At 38.7% G+C, this 21079-nt stretch overlaps 1 protein-coding gene across 4 annotated transcripts in view; it reads left to right on the top strand.

Moving 5' to 3' along the window:
* The window catches only part of ALG14 (ALG14 UDP-N-acetylglucosaminyltransferase subunit), an 85724-nt gene that overhangs the window by 29679 nt on the left and 34966 nt on the right, over positions 1 to 21079 (top strand). The window contains exons 3-5 of one of the 4 annotated variants that reach the window (XM_034653959.1): positions 1015 to 1146; positions 19568 to 19638; positions 20324 to 20844. In XM_034653959.1, the coding sequence (XP_034509850.1) occupies positions 1015 to 1146; positions 19568 to 19638; positions 20324 to 20363 (243 nt within the window). In that variant the 3' untranslated portion in view covers positions 20364 to 20844. Of the gene's footprint in view, positions 1 to 1014; positions 1147 to 19567; positions 19639 to 20323; positions 20845 to 21079 lie in introns of those variants that run through there. The other 3 variants (XM_034653960.1, XM_019795126.2, XM_002915127.4) reach the window with 3 other exon arrangements.

Raw genomic sequence — 21079 nt, 5'->3', positions numbered from 1 at the left:
TGGTCACCATAGATATGTGGTCATTGTCCAGTTAGCTGTAGCCACAAGTGAACTGAGACTGCCCACTGCTAGCCTCTCATCTGGAGGCTGAGGTCGGGCTCCTTGCATGTGTGTCCAGAAGTCAAAACAGAGGTCATCACTCTTTGGTCACTAGTATTGTTTTTTACTCTCGGGCGTATTTTTCTAGTTTCCATCTTGGAGGTCCCTCAGTCTCCCCATACCAGGGGGAGGTACGCCCTTCCCCTAGTTTTTGTTCCTTTTTTGAGAATGGACAGAGACTTCCTAAACCTGTTTTCTCTGCTGCTTCAAGCTGCTCCCTGGGATGAGATGTAGACTGTTCTTCTGTGTCCAGGTCTGAGATTGCTGTCTTCAGGCCCAGACACCCTTGCAAAACCCTGACCGGGCCTGTGTGTTTGCCGCTCCGGAGCAAAGATGAAATCTAGGGAGTTGGACTTCTAGAGCCAGAGTTGAACTGATTGCCCTTCCAGCCCCTGGACACTAAAAATATCCAGAAACATGGTGCATTGCTTCTTTACAAAGTTATATGCTAACAGCTTAAAAATTCAAGGGACATGATAAAACCCATGGTTTTTTGAAGAATGTTTTATAGATACTGAGATCAGGCCTCAAAATTGGAAAGTAACATCCAAAAAACTTTTATAATAAGACCCTACTAGGTTATTTTTACCATTATAATAACAGTGACATCTTATTGGATTCAAATGTACTTTGCAGTACAGATTCCACAGTCCCTTTCCTGAATTCCCAAAAAGTTCTGAAACCTGGGGGAAAAAAACTCAAAGTTTATCACAAGTTTGACAGCAAAACCTGAATTTGAATTGGCCCAAGTCTTATAGTCTTTATTTATTCTACTTAGTGTGAATATTCATGTTTTGCTACAGAAATATTACTATGTTTGGTTGCTTCCCCAGACTTCAGCAGTGTTAACTGTTCCTGTGTTTACCTGGGGTGTCAGTGGCCCAGTTGATTAGGATTTTTACTATTTCCTTCTAGCTCCCTGAATACTACATTCACCGCATTCCCAGAAGCCGGGAGGTTCAGCAGTCCTGGCTCTCCACGGTGCTCACCACCCTGTATTCCATGTGGCTCTCCTTTCCCCTGACTCACAGAGTGAAGCCAGATTTGGTACGTATAACCATCCCTAAGGGGAGGGGAAGTCACACTCCCGTAGACCCTTTATTAGTAATAGGACCATAGTGTTTTCTTCACCAGCTACCATTTCTCAGTGTGTCAGATTTTAGACTAGACCTTTTACTAACGTAGGTTAAAATTTATCACTTGAATGCACTTTGCTGAAAGAGGTGAGATATTTATCTTATCTTTCTAGCTATAACTTGAACTCGAAATTTGCCCTCTTCTCTCCCTTCTCTTTTTGGTGATAAGCCCCAAAAGAACTGTATCTTTAACCAGTTTGTCTTCCTATTCACCTGTGGTTCCTGAGCCAACATCATGTGCTTATCAGCCAGAAGAGAGCCAATTTTTCATTCCTTTTCAGTGCTTTTTGTTTTTGTTGAGACTCTCTTGCCAGATATGGTATAGAGTGGGATGAATGTTATACACACCCAAGGATTTATAGTAAAGTAACACAGAAAATAGAAATATAAAAACTTAATTGCTGCACTGTATTTAACCTTACCTTCCTTATCATCTTAAGTTCTGTTTGGTCTTTAGGATGAAGTTCTGTTATTAAATTCTAAATGCATTTTAGCAGACAATGGAGAGCAATAGATATGTTATTATGGTAGTGTATACAGTGCTTAAATAATACTTCCATATTTTAAGGCAGAATCCATTAATTGGCATAGCCTGAAAGGAAACTCTTTAGTTGCTCTCCACATACACGAGTTCTGGCACAGTGGATGTTGTTCTCATGAGTAGCTGAACAGAAGTGTGTTTAGCTTGATTTTGAAAGATCTCTGTGAGTTTGGTCATTGCCTTTCATCAGCTGGATTATGGTTCAAGTCTCTTCTTTGCATGAGAATTTTAAAATCTGAATGATACTACATGAGTAGTTTAGATTGTTTTTAAATGGTTTAATTTACAAACAGTGAGATGCATGGATCTTTTTTTCCAAATTTTATTTAAGTAATCTCTATACCCAACGTGAGGCTCGAACTCATCACCCAAGAGTCACATATTCTCCCAGCTGAGCCAGGTAGGCGTCCCAAGAGATGTGCAGATCTTAAGTATATAGTTTGCCCGTATCCCTATTTAAGATCCAGAACAATTCTGTCACCCCAGAAGGTTTTCTCCTGCTTTTTCCCAGTCAACCCCGGGTGCTGAGCAGCCACTTTCTGATTTCTATCACTATAGGTTAATTTTGCTTATATTTATTTTTAAATTTTTGACAAAATGAGTTTATCTTACAATCTCCCACCACATGTGTAATGTGTAGAATTTAGATATTTCCGTAAAAGATCATTATTGCCCAGAAAAGTTTATTTATTTCTAAAATTCAAAAGACAGAATGGAAAGGAGAAAAAAGGTCTTGACATTTTAAGCAGGAAATTTGGTATTTATATTTACTACATCACTAGAGGCATGGCCACCATCACTGGCAACAGCTAGCTTGAGTGTGGTTTAGGACTCTAAAGGGTTAAGACTCAGAAGGAAGTAGTGACATGGTGGATGATGTGTGTCACAGACAGAGGAGCTCAGGTGACTGCCTAGCCCAAGTATTTGATACCCTTGTAGTGGAAAGAGTAACTGGTGCGGCATTAGGACACTTGGTCCCAGGCCCACTTTGGCTTTTATTTCATTTTAGTCAGTTCCCTTCTGGGCCTCATTCTTTACCTTAAAACGAAAGGATTGTACTAGATACCCTCTCAGTTTCCTTCTGACTTGTCTAAGATTTTATGGGTGCTATAAATTTCCTTGTAAAAAGTGGAAGGAAAAAAATTATTATGATGTTTCTAAAGGAATAAGAGTGAAAAGGGGCAAGGGGTGTGAAATACTTTTTTCCATTTTGAACTGAGTTAAAAAAAAAATTATTTCAAACCTGAGCATTATCTGATTAGCTGTTCTGATACAGTTGGCCTCACAAAATGAATTTGCACTTAATGAAATCCCCTTTGCTTTACAGAGAAAAGTTAATGGTTAAGAGGCCTTTTTTATTACAGCATGTAGATCTCTCCTGTAGTCATCTTTGGCTTTCTTATGACTTCCGTCACAAAGCACTATTCCTTCTTTACTTCTTTTTTAAAAAAAATAAATAGTCTCTCATGGTTCATTCCCCCTTTCTTCTCCTACCGATCTTCCTGCTTCTTATGTTCATTAATGAGTGAAACCATATGATAATTGTCTTTCTCTGCTTGACTTATTTCACTTAGCATTATCTCCTCCAGTCCCGTCCATGTTGCTGCAAATGTTGTGAAATTGTTCCTTCTGATGACTGAGTAATATTCCATTGTATATATGGACCACATCTTCTCAATCCAGTCATCTGTCAAAGGGCATCTCGGCTCCTTCCACAATTTGGCACACAAGTAATGAATCATGGAACTTTACATCAAAAACTTGGAATGTACTGTATGGTGACTAACATAACATAATAAAAAGTTATTAAAAAATAAATAAAAAATAAAATAAATAAAAAGAAAAGTGAAAGAAAAACCCACTCTTAGAAGGGATGGCAGCATCAGACCTTAAATCACTAGAGTTATCTGAACGGCCATGTGCCTTTCTGCTAGGCTTTAAAATGTGTGCATCTGAGTCGTCTGCACCAGTCAGCTATCTCTGTACCTCACTTTGCCACCATAAGATACAAACACAGGTACTTATTGTTCTAGAATGAGTGCTGAATAATAGAACATTTTCATGTTTTTCAAATGGAAATTCCATCTGGTATATAGCAGGTACTGTTTCTTGAGCACTTACATGTGCCAGATGTGGTACTGAGCGCTTTCATCCCTGCCGTATGAGATAGGTAGTGCTGTTGTTCACGTTTAGTGGATGAGGAAACTGAGGCGCTGAGGCAGGAGGTTACTTGCCCAGAGTTCACACAACCAAAAAATAGTGGAGCTAGGACTAGAAGCCAGGCCTTACTGATTCCAAAGCCCAAAGTGTTAACCACTGAACCGTATGCCACCATTTCTGGCTCACACCATGGACGCTGTGTTCATTCATTCAGACCAATTAAGAATCAATTGATACATTACTTTTTCAAATAAATTACATGAAATATCACTCCCCCTAAATAGTAGTATAAAATGAAAATAAATCCCAACAACTCCACTTAAGTACCTGCTTTCATAGCAGATTTAACACTGTTGCAATTGAGTAATAACAGCATATATTTCAAAATTAAATGTCATGTATATCTGTCAAAATATTTTTTAAACAAAATGGATAATAAACATAGGGGGAAATAATACTAATAAAGAAGTATAATTACAGAATTCTACAAATTAGATTGACTTGGAAAATAAATTCATATTTACCAGTTTCCTGTTACAGAAATATGTATAGATAAAACCATTGTGAGGATATGGACTGTTTCATGACTTAATTGACCTTTTGGATGAGAACAGTAATCTAAAACCTTAGGTTATTTAAAGGAAAAAGTATGAGTCTGTTTATTGAGTGTGTATTAAAATTCATGCTTGTTTCATCCAACCCAATTATTAAATGAGAAGCTTATCTTAGAGAAAAGTTTATAAACTCTGTTTTGGAAACCTCAGTCTAACCTCTGTCAATAGTTGGAAAGGATGGTTTCTTCTTTTACAACATCATCAAATACTTTTTAGGTGGTTCTAATATCTCACACATCATATTTTTTAAGAAATAGGGTTTTACCAGGCATCTTTGAATAAATGCCATAAATTCATAAGACTATTGTTGAGTTTGAAAAGATAATGGAACTGAAAACAGATCGGTAGTTGCCAGCATCTGGGGGTGGCACAGGGACCGACTACAAAAGGACTTAAAGGAACTTTTTCTGGGTGAAAAACTGTCCTGTATCTTGATTGTAGTTAGTTGATTGTATGTGTTTGTCAAAACTCAGACCCGTACACTAAAAAGGGTAAGTTTTACTATGGATTAAAATGTCTATCATCGCCAAAAGCGGCACCTTTGGCTTCCAGTAGTCTTATATATGGCATTTCACTATCTTTGAGTGAAAGCGATTTGGTGAGTCATTGCTTACCGCTCTTGACACTAATCACCCCAGTGTTTATAAGGCCTAGAGAAGTGGAGCAAATACTTGAATTGAGTTGACAGCATTTGTCTAAAATTTCTGATATAAAATGCAGCACCTTTGTATTAAAAATATGGGTCAAGAAGCATCAGTAGTAGCAAAAATGATGTTTCATCAAATGAACTTCTGTTTTTCTCTGTTACCTTGGAAGCAGCAAGTACAGTTAGTCAAATTTGAAATGCTATATTATGTTTGATTTGTAGACGAGTCTATCCTCAAAGTGGTAGTTTTTAAAAGGAACAGCAAGTGCTTAAGAGGATACAGCAAGTGCCTGCTGTGCTACTTTTCCAGTTGGATATCTAATAGGCATCTGAAACTTTTGTAGTCCAAAATAGTAGATATTTCCTATTCTTTCCCCATTTTAGCAAATTTGCTGGAGTGAAATCCCCAGGAGACATCTTTGATTCCTCTTTCCCACACCTTACTTCCTGTGTTCAATAGCAAGTCCTGCCAGCCATGTCTTTGAAATTTATCACCTATTTCTGTCCATCTTCACTCCCGCCGTGCTGTCCAGCCCCCACATGGCATGCTCTCCTAACCTGTCTGAATGTGGAAGGAAGTTCATGACCACCTGCAACTTCTTTACCACTTAACAATCAGTGTAAATTTTTTAATGTGATTTAAATTCTGTTACTTCACACTTAAAAATCCTCCAGTGGTTTTCTATGCTGGTAGAGTCCAAACAGTGTAGCCTGTGTGCTCCAGCCCTGACCTGCTTCTTTGACCTCTTCTCCTCCTCTCTTGCCTTAGTTTACATGTGCCAGCCACACCTGCTGCCTTCTAAAAACCAAAAACAAACGAACAAAAAAACCCAGCTGATTCATATCTCAGAGTCTTTGTCCTTGTTATTCTGTGCTTGGAACTCTTTACTCCTGATCTAAACATAACCAGATCCTTTTTGGTCTTTGAGTTCAAAAGTTACCTCCTTACAAAGGCCTGAGCCTTTGTAGCTCTTCTCCAGCTAACGTCCTCATCCCTCTGTCACATTGTCCTGCTTTATTTTCTTCATAGTACTAATCCCAATAAAAGTTCTCTTTTTAATGTATTTGTTGTCTTCTTATTCCATAAGAAACCGTGCCTGCCTTGTTCACTTTTGGGACACTGGTGCCCGGCCCATGGTGGCCTCTCATCACATCTCCTGAATAAACGTTCCAGTCACAGTGCTAGTTACTCAGGGTGCAAACATAAGTGAGACATGGGCCGTGTCCTCAGAGAGCTTATACTCTGGTGGAGGAAACAAATGGGAAAATAATTGTAATTCAATATGCCAAGTTCCTTAATGATAGCAAGTGAAAATTGCCATAGGAGTACCAGAAGAGGATGTCAGGGGTTCATTCCCAAATATTTGTTGAGGGTCTGCCCTGTGCCAGGATTTATACTGTGTGTGAGAGGTATAAAAGTAAGCACAGTAGACAGCAGTCTTGCCTATAGCTGGATGGTTATAGTTTGATAAATCCTCTCTGGTAGTGGGGTAAGGCTTCAGAGTAGAGATGACATTTAAACAAAGGTGGGTAAGAGAAAATAAAAAAAAGTCATTTTAAGAGGAGTGAAAGATTAGTAAGTCAGCTGAGAGAATCGCGTGATGTAAGATGAATCACAAGATTTCAGCATAAAGTTGAAGTCTTTAGACTACACCTTTATTAATTGGCATTTTACATCTAATATTTTATTGTTATTAGAAATTAATAGGACCTGGAAAGAATTCAGTGGAAATAATAAGTAGTCATTTTTACAAAACTAAATATCATAGGTACTGTTAAGATGGTATATTGGGCTTTTTTCTTTATAATCGTCACAAACAGACTTTGCTCGTTGAAATCCCAGTGGTTAATGGAAATAACCACTTAGCCATTTTATTCATTATAACATTGATTCATGAGAATGAATCCACCTAAAAGTCATATTTTTAAAATCTTTTAGAAAAATAACATTTATTGAGGGGTGCCTGGGTGGCTCAGTTAAGCATCTGACTCTTGATCTCAGCTCAGGTCTCGATCACAAGGTCGTGAGTTCAAGCCCCACATTGAAAAAAATATTATTGAGCTATTCCAGTATGTCTGGCACTCTCCTAAGTACTTTACATACATTAACTCATTTAATTTTCCTAACAGTCTTCTGACACAGTACTCTTTATATTCATTCCATAGATGAAGAGCCCAAAGTCCAGAGAGGTCTAAGTAACCAAGGTCACAGAACTAGTCAGTGCAGCATAACTCCGGTTCTCTTTAGAAATGCATTGGTATCTGCCAGAAGTAGCTAACTTGCTCAATTCAGAACGTAACTGGTCTTTTTTTTTTTTTTTTTAACATCTGTATTGCAGTAGGCACTGAAGGGGATTAATGCAATATAGCCTATGACCTTGGTTAGCTTCAAGAAAAATAAAGAAACAACAGGTAGAAATGAACTAGAGAGTAATTCTCCTGGGAAAAAACTATTTAGATCAGAAATTGTTCTTTCATCTGTGCAGCTGCAGCATGTTCTGCTACTGGAGATTCTTTTTAAAAAACATTTGAACACATCTTTTTTTTTTTTAAGCTTTCTTTAACATTTTGAAATAATTACAGATCCCAAGGAGTTGTGGAAATAATACATGGAGGTTCATGTACTCTTCACCCAGCTTCCCCTAATGGTGACATCATATATAACTGTAGTACAGTGTCAAAGCCAGAAAGTATATATTAGTACAATACTGTTAACCAGACTACAGACCTTACTCTATTTTCACTGTTTTTTGTATACATTCATGTGTGGTTGCATGAGTGTGTATGTATAGTTTTCTGCTACTTTATTCGTGTAGTTATTTGTGTAATCACCACCAAAATCAAGATTCAAAACTGTTGTCACTGCAAAAGAACTCCCCGGTGCTTACCCCATCCCTGTCTCCTGGCAGCCACTGATCTGTTTTCCATCTGTACAGTTTCTCATTTCAAAAATGTTCTAGAAATAGAATCAAACACTGTGAAACTTTTTGAGATTGACCTTTTTTGCTAAGCATAATGGTCTTGAGATTTATTCATTTTTTTGCATGTATCGGTAATTCCTTTCTATTGCTGAATAGAATTCCATTGTACAGATGTACCACAGTATGCTTAGCCATTCATGCATTGAAGGACATTTGAATTGTTTTCAGTTTTCTCCTGCTATAAATAAAGTTCCTGTGAACATTTATGTACAGGTTTTTGTGTAAGTATTAAGTTCTCATTTCTGTAGGCAAATGCCCACAAATGAGATTGCTGGGTCTGATAGAAGGTTCAAGTTAAATTTTGTAAGAAACTGCCAAACTGTTTTCTGTAGTGGCTATTACCATTTTACGTCTTACTAGCAGTGTATGAGAGATCCAGTTTCTCTGCATTCTCTCCGGGTTTTGATATTACCACTATTTCATAAGTGTAGTGATAGGCCATTGTGGTTTTAATTTTTATTTTCCTAGTTGCCAGAATGTCGAATATCTTTTCATGTGCTTGTCATTAATAGTCCTTCTTCACTGAGAGGTCTGTTCATGTCTTTCTGCCCATTTTCTAACTGAATTGTTTGTTTTACTTTTGAGTTTTGAGTTCTCATCTATATTCTAGATATAAGGCTTTTGTGCAATATTGTGGTTTACAAATATTTTCTTCCAGGTCATAGCTTCTCTTTTCATATTCCTAACAGGGAGTTTCATAGAGCAGAAGTTTTTATTTTGATGAAGTCTCATTTATCAATTTTTTATTTTGGTTGTCACATCTGAGAACTCAGGTGAAGAGTTCTAGATTCCACCTAGCCTTAGATTCCAAAGATTTCCTCATTTTTTTCCCAAAAGTTTTATAGTTTTATGTTTTACTTTTGAATACCATAGATCATTTTGAATCAATTTTTGTATAAAATATAAGGTCTAGATGAAGGCTCGTTTTCCAATAGATGTCCAGCATGGTCTGTTAAAAAAAAATTCCTTCCTCCATGGAATTGCTTTTGCCTCTTAGTCAAAAATCAGTTGGGAATTAAAAAAAAAAAAACAGTTTGGTGTGTTTATGTTTATCTGTTCCTGGAATCTCTGTTTCATTGATCTCTGTGTCTGTCCCTCTGCCAGTACCACATTGTTATAAATGAAAAAACTGTATGTAGTACATCTTAACTTCAAGTCAAATGATTTTTCCCATTTTATTCTTCTTTTTAAAAATTGCTTTAGCTACTCTAGTTCCTTTGCCTTTTTATGTAAACCTTGAAATAAACTTGTCTATATGTACAACAAAATTTTGCTGGGATTTTGACAGGAATTACATCATATGTATGAATTAGTTTTGGGAAAATTGGCATCTCTACTATATTGAATCACCAGTCCATAGCCATGGTATGTCTCTCCATTTAATTTAGGTCTTCTTTTATTTCTTTCACCATCATTGTGTGATTTTCAGTATATAGACCACATGCATATTTTTTAAATTGATATCTTGGTATTTTACTTTTTTGAAATGATTGTAAATTATAAATGGTATTATGTTTTTAATTTTCATTTCTACATGTTTGTTGCTAACATATAGAAATACAGCAGATGTTTGTTTTTTATCTCATATCCTGTGATCTTGCTTATTAAATTCTAGGAATTTTAAAAATAGATTTCCTGGGACTTTCTAGGCAATCATGTATTCTGCAAATAGGGAAAGTTTTTCTTTTCCAACCAGTATATCATTTGTTTCCTTTTCTTGCCTTATTGCCCTGGCTAGGATTTCTAGTATTATATTGAATAAGAGTGGTGAGAACAGGCATCTTGTTCCATGTTTTAGGAGAAATGCATTCACTCTTTTACCACTAAGGATGACGCCAGCTGTGGGTTTTTTATAGATGTTCTTTGTCAAGTTGAGAAAGTTTCCCTTCTGTATTAGTCCGGGTTCTCCAGAAAAACTAAACCAGAGCCAATGGTACAGGATTTTACTCAGCCTTTTTGTTCTATTCAGGTCTTCAATTGATTGGATGAGGACCATCCACATTGGTAGGGAGAGCAATCTGCTTTACTTAGTCTTCCCATTCAGATATTAATTTCACCCCAAAATACTCACACAGACATACCCAGAATGATGTTTGACCAAACGTCTGGGCCCCTCATTGCCCAGTCAACTTGACACATAGTATTAACCGTCACAACCTCTGTTCCTAATTTGACAAAAATGAAAAAATTAATGTCATTAATGACAGATTGAATTTTTCAGGTCTTTTTGCATAATTAATACATGATATATGTGATTTTTCTTTAGCCTATTAATATTGTGTGTTATATTGATTGATTTTCAAATATTGAAACACACTTGAATTCCTGGAATAAATCTCACCTGATCATGATGTATAATTCTTTTACTATATACCTGGATTTGACTTAGTAATTTGTTGAGAATTTTTATAATGATAGTCATGAGGGTATTCATCTTTAGTTTTCTATATGGGACTCTCTTTGTCCCATTTTGGTCTTGAGATAATACTAGCCTTATAAAAATACTAGCCTTATAAAATGAAGAAGTGCTTCACCCTCTTTGTTTTCTGGAAGATTATTTTAGAATTGATGTTAATTCCCCATTGTTAATCCCCCATGATGTAAAATTCCCCATTAAGCCACCTGGTCCTGAAGATTTCTTTTTCAGGAGCTTTTTAGTTGTGGATTATATTTCTTTAATAGTCATAAGATTATTCAGACTATCTGTCTCATATTAGGTGAATTTTGGTAGTTTGTGATTTTCAAGAAATTGTTCCATTTCATCTAAATTATTATGTACATAGAATTGCTTGTGGTATTCTCTTATTGTCATCCCTTATTGTATTTTTTTTCTTTAACAGCTTTAGGATCTATAGTTATAGCCTCTGTTTCTTTCTTGATATTTGCACAGTCTGTCTTCTCTTTTTACATTTGTCATTCTTGCTAAAGATTTATTAATTTTGTTGATCTTTTTAAAGAAACAGCTCTGGGGCACCTCGGTGGCTCAGTTGGTTAGCTTCTGCCTTTAGCTCAGGTCATGATCCCAGGGTCCTGGGATCGAGCCCCTCATCAGGCTTCCTGCTCAGTTGCTTCTCCCTTACCCTTTCCCCCTGCCCACTCATGCTCTCTCTCGCTCACTCTCTCTCTCAAATAAATAAATAAAATCTTTAAAAAAAGAAAGAAAGACAGCTCTTTTTTACATTTATTTTCACTGCTTTTTATTATTTCCTTTCTTCTGGTTGCTTTCAGTTCATTTTGTCTTCTTTTGGTTTCTTAAGGTAGGGGTTTAGATTATTGATTTAAGACCTTTCCTCTTTTCTAATATAAGCATATAGTGCTACTAATTTCTCTTTCAGCACTGTTTTACCTTCATCTTACAAATGTGGATATGTTGCATTTTCATTTTATTTGATTCCAAGTATTTTTTTTTTACATCCTTTGAGACTTCTTTGACCCATGGATTTAGAGTGCTTTGCTTAATTTCTAAGTATTTGGAGATTTTTTTTCCCTATTATCCTTCTGTTATTGATTTCTAGTTGGATCCCCTTGTGGTCAGAAAACATGCTCTGTTTTTAAATATATCGAGGTTTGTTTCATGATCCAGGATGCAATCTATCTTGGTGAGCATACCATGGGCACTTGAATAGAATGTGTATTCTGTTGTTGTGTGGAGTGTTTTAGAATTGTCTGTTACATGCTGTTGGTGGACAGTGTGATTGAGTTCTTCTATATCTTTGTTGATTTTCTGTTTAATACCTCTACTGATAGCCACCGGAGACATGGAACACTTTGTTGGCCCTTCTAAAACCATGGCTAAGTAGTCCTGTTGATCTTGGCCCTTCATAATCTGTTTTATGCCCTTTTCCCCCTTCTGTGATAGACATGTTGATCTCTCAGTAATATGAACTCGTTGTAGTTCACTGTTTGCATCTTGAAACCCAAAGGTTTCTTCACTGTTGTGTCTTCTATAGTTTCTTCTAAAGGTAGGAGTCTTTGAGTCAGTCTTTGAGTGAATAGACTGATCTCCTGCTCTCTTGAAAATATACTCCTGATAAGAAATTAGTTTGTTTCAAGGAGAAGAAGAGAAAGTTGAATTTGAGAGATTGCTAATCATTAAGCTACAGTAAGAGCCCTGCTTATTTTGGGGGAAAAAGATCTGTACAGTTCTCGAGGGCAAGGGCTGTGTATTTTTGTGTTTCCCATGGTCCCTTCCTGGAAAAGTGCCTTCCACATATTTGTGGAATGACTTAAAAATAAATGAATGAATACTGGATGATGTGAGTCATCACAAAAACAAAGACGCCCACTCCCTAAACTGGTACTCTTCTCAGGCTTTATTGAGAGTCCTAAAAACCAGAAGGGTTTCCCAAGTCCGCAGTGTTTGATTACTGGCTGCGTGCCAACCTGACTGTTGTTAAATGAAATACTCAAGGAAAGAGCTCTGAACACAAAAATGAAACCTAATTTAATTTTTAATCAAGTAAAAAACAAATTTCAGATTCTACATGTATAACAAATTGGAAAGAAATGGACCATTTCAGCCGATACTCTGCCTTTTTGCCTGAAGCTGAAGCTCGTTTAATTCGCCATGACAAATTCAGATGTATTTATTACATGTATACTCATGCTTTGTATGAAAGAAGGCCATTATTTTACTTAGTCATTTTTTCCCATGTTCCATACCCAGTTCGAGCTGTGAAATGTCTAAGTTCAGTAGCAAATTGATGACATAGAGAGTGGGTTATTGTCCATAAGTGGGATACTGTGATTTTTTTTCATTAGATATTTTCTGTGGTGAGCCACAAACTGGGTGGCACTGGGATTACCACTGTTTGCATAGTATATAAAATTTTTATTGGCCTATTGATTGACATGTGTTTGGATCATTAAGAAGAATCAATTAACTTCTTGTTGATATGCCAGAATTCTTACAGGAACTTTCTTTTTCCCCTGAATTGCTGTTAGTTTTATTCTCTTTGTATAATGACCTTCATCTGGTATTATATTTTTTGGTGATCAAAAACCTTTATAACATGTTCAAAGGAAACCTAGCTGGACAAAGAGAAAGTCAGCTGACTCAAGATGCCTATCTATAAATGGAGTTAAGTGAGAATAAGGTTTTTCCAGCCAAGTCAAATAAGAAATGATTAGACCACAATTGTCTACTGCTTCATGTTTTCCAGGATTAATGAAATCATACTTGGGAGACGTTTGTTTAAATTTGTCCGGGTCCTGTACTTCTCTTAACCAGTCCGCTGTAACACATTAAAATAATGTCAGTGTTCCTTTTACCCAGCTTATATTTCTTCTCGGTACATGCATTGTAAACTTAGCAACGTTCATAAAGATAGAGAAGAACCAACTGTATATCGTACGTGCATTTAGCAAGTCTGATGATGGCCAGAGTCCACTGTGAGAAGTGATTCCATGTGAAAATCCTCCCACATATCTGGTTTCTTATGACTGACAGGCTGCCTTTCCCAGCTGCATGGTGAAATTACCAGCTGTGCCACTGACACATTGGCCGGGTGACAACCCGTAGCTGCTTCCATCCACAAATGAGGTATTTAATTTAAATGTTAAGACTTCTGTTTCACATTTTGAGTGACCTCAGAATAAAATCTGGGTCAGAGTTAGGCTGTATATAATCAGAGATTACTTTGAGTTGTTTTTATTTTTCTCCACTTTGGGGGACTCTCCAAAGCTTGAAAATGATTTTTCTTTCCTTTCTAAATTGATCCTTTTTCCACTTGGCAAACATTACGTTTTTCCTCTCTGCAGAAGCCAGCATGGCTTTGCCTACCAGTCTTCTCTCTCGTTTCACTTTGCCTGCGTCACTGTCTGAGTTGTCCCTGTTCCAGCCCATCACAGGCACATGGGAGCTCTGGGCCTGGTGGGGCCTCTTCCTTTCAGGGTGAAGGCTAGCATGTTTTCCTAAGGATAACAATGTGACTACAGTGAAAACAAAAATGAACGTTGAAGGAAAAGGAATTCAGTTGTGAGAGGATGAGAAAGGGAAGCGTGATGAAAACAAAGCTGTTTCCAAAGAAAGGACTCGTGTGGTCAGAGGCAGTGAACTTGGAGAGCCCTGGCCTTGTGGGAAAGGGTGGGGGGAGGCACTGGGGGCCAAGTGAGAACAGAGGGGTGGGATAAAGAGAAAGGAAATCTTTGAAATGATTTTCAATTAAATATGTGATTCCTAGAGCCAGTCCCAGTTTCACAGCCTCTCAAGGGCCTACTTTAAAGTTTCAAATGAATCCGGATAGCTCTATTTTTATAGCATCTGAAAATCAATAAAGTGCCGTTTTTGGTTAGCATTTTAAAAATCTCCCTTTGGTCTGAGGGAAAAGGAAAAGAAGGGAACACAGAGAATACAAATAACTGAGTCTGGGATGGGAGTGCTTAGTTAGGAAGGCTGTGGCAAGTCAAGTGCATGCATTACAGATTTGGAGATGACTAGAACCAGAGCTGGTGTGGAAACAGCTTGGAGAACTTTTGGAAATGAACACAGACCGTGAACTCCTTGAGGAAGAGTAAGGTGTGTTACTCATCTTGGCAATCCCAGCACCTAGTAAAGAGAAGTTGGGGAGGAGGGATGTAGGAAGGAAAGAGGCAGAGAAACTATTAAAACTTAGTGATGACTGCTTAGAGCTTACTTAAGTAGGATAGAAAAAATAAAATGGAAAAAAAAAAAAAAGCATTGCAGAACTGCTCCTTGGTTAACTTTTGCACCCACTGAATTAATCCCTGGAATTCATCTAAGGATTTTTTGATAGTGCGCTTCTGAAGTGTTAAATGTTGCCTTTGTCAAAGAAAGTGAAAGGAAATGGCCAGTTTCTCATTCATCTTAAGCAGAATACTGTTACTTTAAAAACAGTAACTTTACTGTTACTCTATTTTTTTTTATTGAGGTGAAATTCATACAACATAAAATTAACCATTTTCAAGTGTATAAGTCAGTGGCACTGAGTACATTCACAGTGTTGTGCAGCCATCACCTGTATTAGGTTCCAAAACATTTTCACAAACAGTTGCTTTACTTTAATGCCCGAGTGTCTTGGAACCACTTAAGGCTTTTTTCTTTATAAGCAAGAGAGAGAGAGATACATACACATACAAGTATACATACCTAGGCAACGGCCTCTGGACACTAAATGCCATCTTCTTCATAGTCTGTCTTTTGGATTTCTCATTTCCCTCCCCACAAATCAGTGGGTAAAACTACCTTTTCAGGCTAGCATTTCCTCTTTGGCAGTTGCTCTTTGGCGATTTCTTTTTCTCCTGGTATAATCCTTATTTTTTGTAGCATGAATACAGTGAGGCCACCTGGTCATGGATTTCTTTTCCTTCTTTTTTTTTTTTTTTTAAGATTTATTTATTTGAGAGAGAGTGAGCAAGCATGGTTGTGGGGGTGGTCAGGGAGGGGCAGAGGGAGAGGGAGAGAGAGAATCTCAAGCAGACATCCTGCTGAGTGCAGAGCCCGACTCTGGGCTCCATCCCACAACCCTGAGATCATGGCCAGAGCCAGAATCAAGGGTTGAATGCTTAACTAACTGAGCCACCCAGGTGCCCCTGGATTTCTTTTTCTAGTGTTAGACATGTGTGAAGTTAAATCAGCTGTAGGAAACTGATTACTTCTCTATATGGAGCATGAGATTTAAGACTCTGCTTACACCAGGACAGCATTTTATAGGAGATGTAAGCCACGTGTTTCTTGCCTTCCGTGGAGCCTTTCTCACAGGGTCAGAACAAACTCTGGTTTTCTCTAAGGCATGGTGGCAAATAATTATAAAAACAGTCTTCAAAAGGACCTTCTAATCAGGGTTGAGGAAACTATGATTATCCTAGGCTTACTGAGGGGAATGAGTAAACACCTTACAAATTTCAAACATTGTTGTGGCTTACAGAAAAAGATATTTTAGCATTATTGTTTAGAGGAGTGGAAAAAGGGTTGGATTCCAAACAGGTTAGAGAGCTTGCACTGATATTGCACACGCTTAAAAATAGCAAGAAGTTCCCTGCTGATGAGACCTTCGAATTACAGAAAGAACATGTTGTGACTGATCATTCCTTTTAAGAAATGGGAATACCAAATTTATAAGTTTCATATGTTTATGATGTCAAGATTTCCGTATTCTGTCATAAAGAATGAAATCTGCAGTGGGATCAACTGTAGAATTGCAAAGGGCAGCAAATTCCATTTGTTAGTGGAATACCATTTTGCGTTCTTGGTCTTCCTGATTTCACGTTTAAGCCATTTATACAAATCTTTGACAGTGCAATTTTTAAAAAATGTTTATAGCTGACGGTGAAAACAGGTTTGCTTTTATGGGCCAAATAATTTTGTTTCTGCGAAGACAGGTGTCACATGCTCAGATTAATTGTGTCCACATCTTCAAAGCTCCAGATGCTGTTTTTCAAAAGATTTGCTTACACAATACAGGATTTTGTAGATAAGTCTTGTTAGTGGAGGCAGCGCCCAGAGCTCAGGGGACTGGATCTGGTGCTGTTTTATTATTCCTAAGCCAACTGCCCTGTTTCAGCTTTTCAAGGAGCCATGATTCACCCCTGTGAAGTCACATGGAAAGAAAAAAGTCCTCACTGCTCCCTGTCGAAGGAAGATGGAATTGGTGTGGGATGGGCGCTGAGAGTCCGTGGAGGTGTGGAGTTCCCTCCCCTCTATGAGAACTGGGAAGGGCCTCTATGTGGCCAGCTGCCAATCTTCAGGTCACACAAGAAGAGTTCCCCATTTTTTTAAAAATAGGTTTCATCAAGAACTCCCCCTGACTATTTTTGTTACATTTTTTTTTTAAATTTCCATATTATTGTTTTCTCTGGTCTGCATCCACTTGTCATACCTTAGTTGTGGTATGGGAGAAAAAAGCACTGTACTGGGAATCGAGAGGTTTGGTTTACTCTCAGCTTTGTGAATAATTAGGTGTGTGACTTGAAGCTAATCAGTTAGTCCTCTGAGCCTAGCTTCTCCTCCCTATCAGATGGAATGATAAAAAGAACAGTAGAAGGAGCACAGATGTCAGGTCTGCTTGCTTTTAAACAGGCCCCTCTCTCTGCCAGGAAGGTGATTTCCCTACCATTCAAAACCACTTACTCCTGCTCACCTCCTGCCAGAATGACTTAAGGTTCCTTGCACCACCGGCACCTCAGAGGGTCATAGATAGAGTGGAAGCCCTTAAAATTAGGGTGATGACTTAGCTCTTAGGGTTTGTCTGGGGTTCCTTGTGGTTTACTTAAAGAACACCTATTATGCACATACATGCATCCAAAAGCTTGGTTCCGTGCCTCCCCTCCTGCCCTACCCAATAGCCTTCTCTCTTCTGTTTCTTTTCATACTTTGACCATTCTTTCTTTCTTCCTTTCCCTCATTCACACTCCCGACCTCCCATTGGGATCACGTTGAAGCCACAGTTTTCATCCTCCCCTTGATATCCTCTCCCACTTTGCTTTCTTTACGAAGACCCTGGGGTTTGGCCTCTTAACCTCTACTCTTGGGCAGCTGCTTTGATCCGCTTCTATTGCAGGAACTATTCTTTTCCCTCGGGTCTCTTGAGAACTAGAACTCAGTTTTAATTTTTGACAATTCTCTCCATTGTTTCTGTCCCTGGACCCAGCACACTCACCTTTGTTGTAAGGGCTTTCTTGCTGTTGGCTATAGGAAGCAGATAGGCGTTGACAAAAGATATAAGCATTATGGGGGGGACGCCTGGCTGGCTCAGGCGGTAGAGCATATGACTCTCAGTCTCGGGTTCATGAGTTCAAGGCCCATGTTGGAGGTAGAGGTTACTTTAAAAAAATTTTTTTTTTAAATTTATAAGCATTATGGGAGTTAGATGTGTAAGAGTTTATGGATTATTGGTGGACTTCATTCAAATATAAATTGGATAAGTTCTTTCTGGTGCCTTTTCTTTGTCTATTTCAGTGAGCTCTTTTTTTATTTCTAAGACAACCACTCCTTAGGCCTCCTGACTTTTCTTTTTTAATCAGCTAATTCTGACGCAGACTGATGTTCCTTGGGCCACATGTGGATACAAACATGTGTCGTCTTATTCATATAGTTATTTGGTCAGTATTTGAACCACTTAGTTGATCAGTGTATTTCACATTGCACAAAAAAAAAAACCACATTTCTGGCTCTTTTGGAAAAATTGGAGGGGAGGATATTAGCCAGAGCTGAGTAGTGACTTCCCCATCCAGGATACGTGCTCTCTCTGGTCTTACCTCCGATTCACTTAGGTGGGTTCCATGAGGGGACCACGTTTGTGTCCAGCCTTCACACTTTTTCCTGAGGACCTTAATGGGTGGTAGCAGTGGGAAGGGGTGACTTGTCGGTCTCATACGCATCGTGGAGGACTAGATGCAGGCCATGTAAGTGAAGACAGTAGGCTTATTGTGCGCAGTAGCAGGGCAGACCTGCTATCCCTGAGCCCTTCCTATTTCAAGTCCTAGAGCCGCCACTGCTGATGTGGCAGGATGGTTAATATTTACTAGATTACTTATTATTATCTCTGTGGATCTCTGGATACAAAGATCAATGTCGATCCTCATATTCTCCTTCTTCCATCCAGTAAGTCATCCCCTGGTGGGGAATCCACTTGTACACTTTGAACCATAAACAGATAATACCTTAGCAATAATTTAATCTCACACACTTTGTTTTTAATTTTTAAGTATTTTTTAGAGAGAGAGAGAGAACGGGGGCAGGAGGGTGGAGCAAGAGGGAGAGAGAGAACCCCAAGCAGGCTCCACACTCAGCAGGGAGCCTGATACGGGACTTGATCTTCTGACGCTGAGATCATGACCTGAGCCAAAATCAACAGTTGGTGCTCAACCAGCTGAGCCACCCAGGTGCCCCCCCACTTCTTTTTAAAACTTAGATAATAGGGGGCGCCTGGGTGGCACAGCGGTTAAGCGTCTGCCTTCGGCTCAGGGCGTGATCCCGGTGTTATGGGATCAAGCCCCACATCAGGCTCTTCCGCTATGAGCCTGCTTCTTCCTCTCCCACTCCCCCTGCTTGTGTTCTCTCTCTCACTGGCTGTCTCTATCTCTGTTGAATAAATAAATAAAATCTTTAAAAAAAAAAAAAAAGAAAACTTAGATAATAGAGTCAAGAGAGGGAATGCCTTATCCAGAGTCTTAGGACTAATAGCAAAGCATGAACAAAAAAAGCCAGTTCTCACTCCCAGCTCCAGGCTCAGCTCTGTGTCACACTACAAATGAAACAGATTTCTCTCCCCTCTAAGGGTAACCAAGTATATACTCTTAACCTAGAACAGAGGAAATGGGCTTGGGCAACACACATACTGGGGTTCAGAATCTAGGTCTGCCATTCTGATATTTGGGCAAACTTAAGTGAGCTGTTTAATCTCCATAAACTTCCTTTTCTTTATCCGTAGAACAGGGACCATAATATCTACTTCATGGTCTATGTGAACAAAACTAAGGATGCGCACAAGGGGCCTCCAAGGTAGGTTCCTAGGTCTTCGTCTGCCCCCTTTGTCACTAGGTTAAGTATTCTCTTCCAAAAATTGAGAAGCTAACAAAGAGTTAATGTTTTTAAATTTAAGCCAAGGAATGTCTGCACAGTGTCCAGCTTGGATGATGTGGTATGCCTAACTGTTTTCATGTTGATTTTCATGCCACGGTGAGCCCCTTCAGGCATGAAAACAACCAAGGATTATTTGCTCCTCTGTTCTTTCTTTTTTGGCTCTCTTGTTGTATTTTCATCACAGTCTCCAGCCCTTCCAAAAGCAGTCTGTCAGGATTTACCAGTGAATCTCAGCTTTCTCCTGCTGAGCCACTGTTCAAGGGCATCCCTCTGAATCTGCTCCTCTCAAGGAAGAGCTCATCGGCATGGGCCTGATTCTGTTACGTAACTCATTTCCTTATTTTCTAGAAGCCTCTTCTGAGCTTTGTTTTGCACTATCACTCCATCTAGATCTTTCCCTTCTGTGAACTCCTCTTCAGGTTCTAAGTTAACATTTAATTTTTCTCTAGTCATCTTAGCTCCATTACTTTTCTCCTTCCCCAGATGAGATTGTGAGCACTTTAAGGTCCAAAAACTAAGTCTTCTGGCTTTATCGTTATCCAGTATGGAGTTTAGCAATGTGCCAGGAGCTTAGCGAGGTTTCTGATTAGTAACTGCCTTGTAGGGAACTGGAACACACCATGACGGAATTTGGCAGCTCCTGATCCCAGCTCCCACCAGAACACTGCGTTGTCTTCCTCCTTGGTCAGCTAAGTATCTCCTCCTTAACTACCACCCTCTTGTCCCTCTTGATCCCACTGTAGGTGAATGGCGTTCAGGGGCCCCTTGAACTGCTTCCTGGCTCATCTTTATTACTGGGACTCCCTCCTTCCCTACTAGCCAGGTGTGCCATGTCCTTCTCCTTGTCAGAGAGCACAGGAACTTGGACCTTCCCTCCTCGAAGAGTGCCATGGCAAGTTTAAAACTGTGCTCAGCTCCCTTCAGATTGAAAAGGATTAGGAAACATAACCAAGCCTTAGAAACTCAGGTCTTCCTTCACTGCCATTCTGCCAAAATGCCCGCTTGATTCCTAAGGAAAATGTTATTCACTGAATCATTTTTTATTTTTTAAGAGGATCTGCAGCCATCAACATCGAATTGCTTTCTGTTGCCATTTCCTTAGATGACAAGACCTAGATATCCAGGATTCTACTGATTATAATCTGAATGCCTATCCTTTGAAATCATTTATTTCTGAATTCGTTACTTATTTTATAAAGTTGTCATTATTTACAGATGGTTATAATTATTTGTAAATAAATTATTCACAAATTTGTTACTATGTTTCATTGAATAACTGCTGTGAGCTGGGCACCGTGGATGGTGGAGATGACTATGAAACATGGATGGCATTTATGTAAAGAGGAGTATAGAATCTAGG

This window comes from Ailuropoda melanoleuca, chromosome 2 (genome assembly GCF_002007445.2).
Source record: "Ailuropoda melanoleuca isolate Jingjing chromosome 2, ASM200744v2, whole genome shotgun sequence".
Lineage (NCBI taxonomy): Eukaryota > Metazoa > Chordata > Mammalia > Carnivora > Ursidae > Ailuropoda > Ailuropoda melanoleuca.
This window is presented reverse-complemented; position numbering and strand designations above follow the sequence as displayed.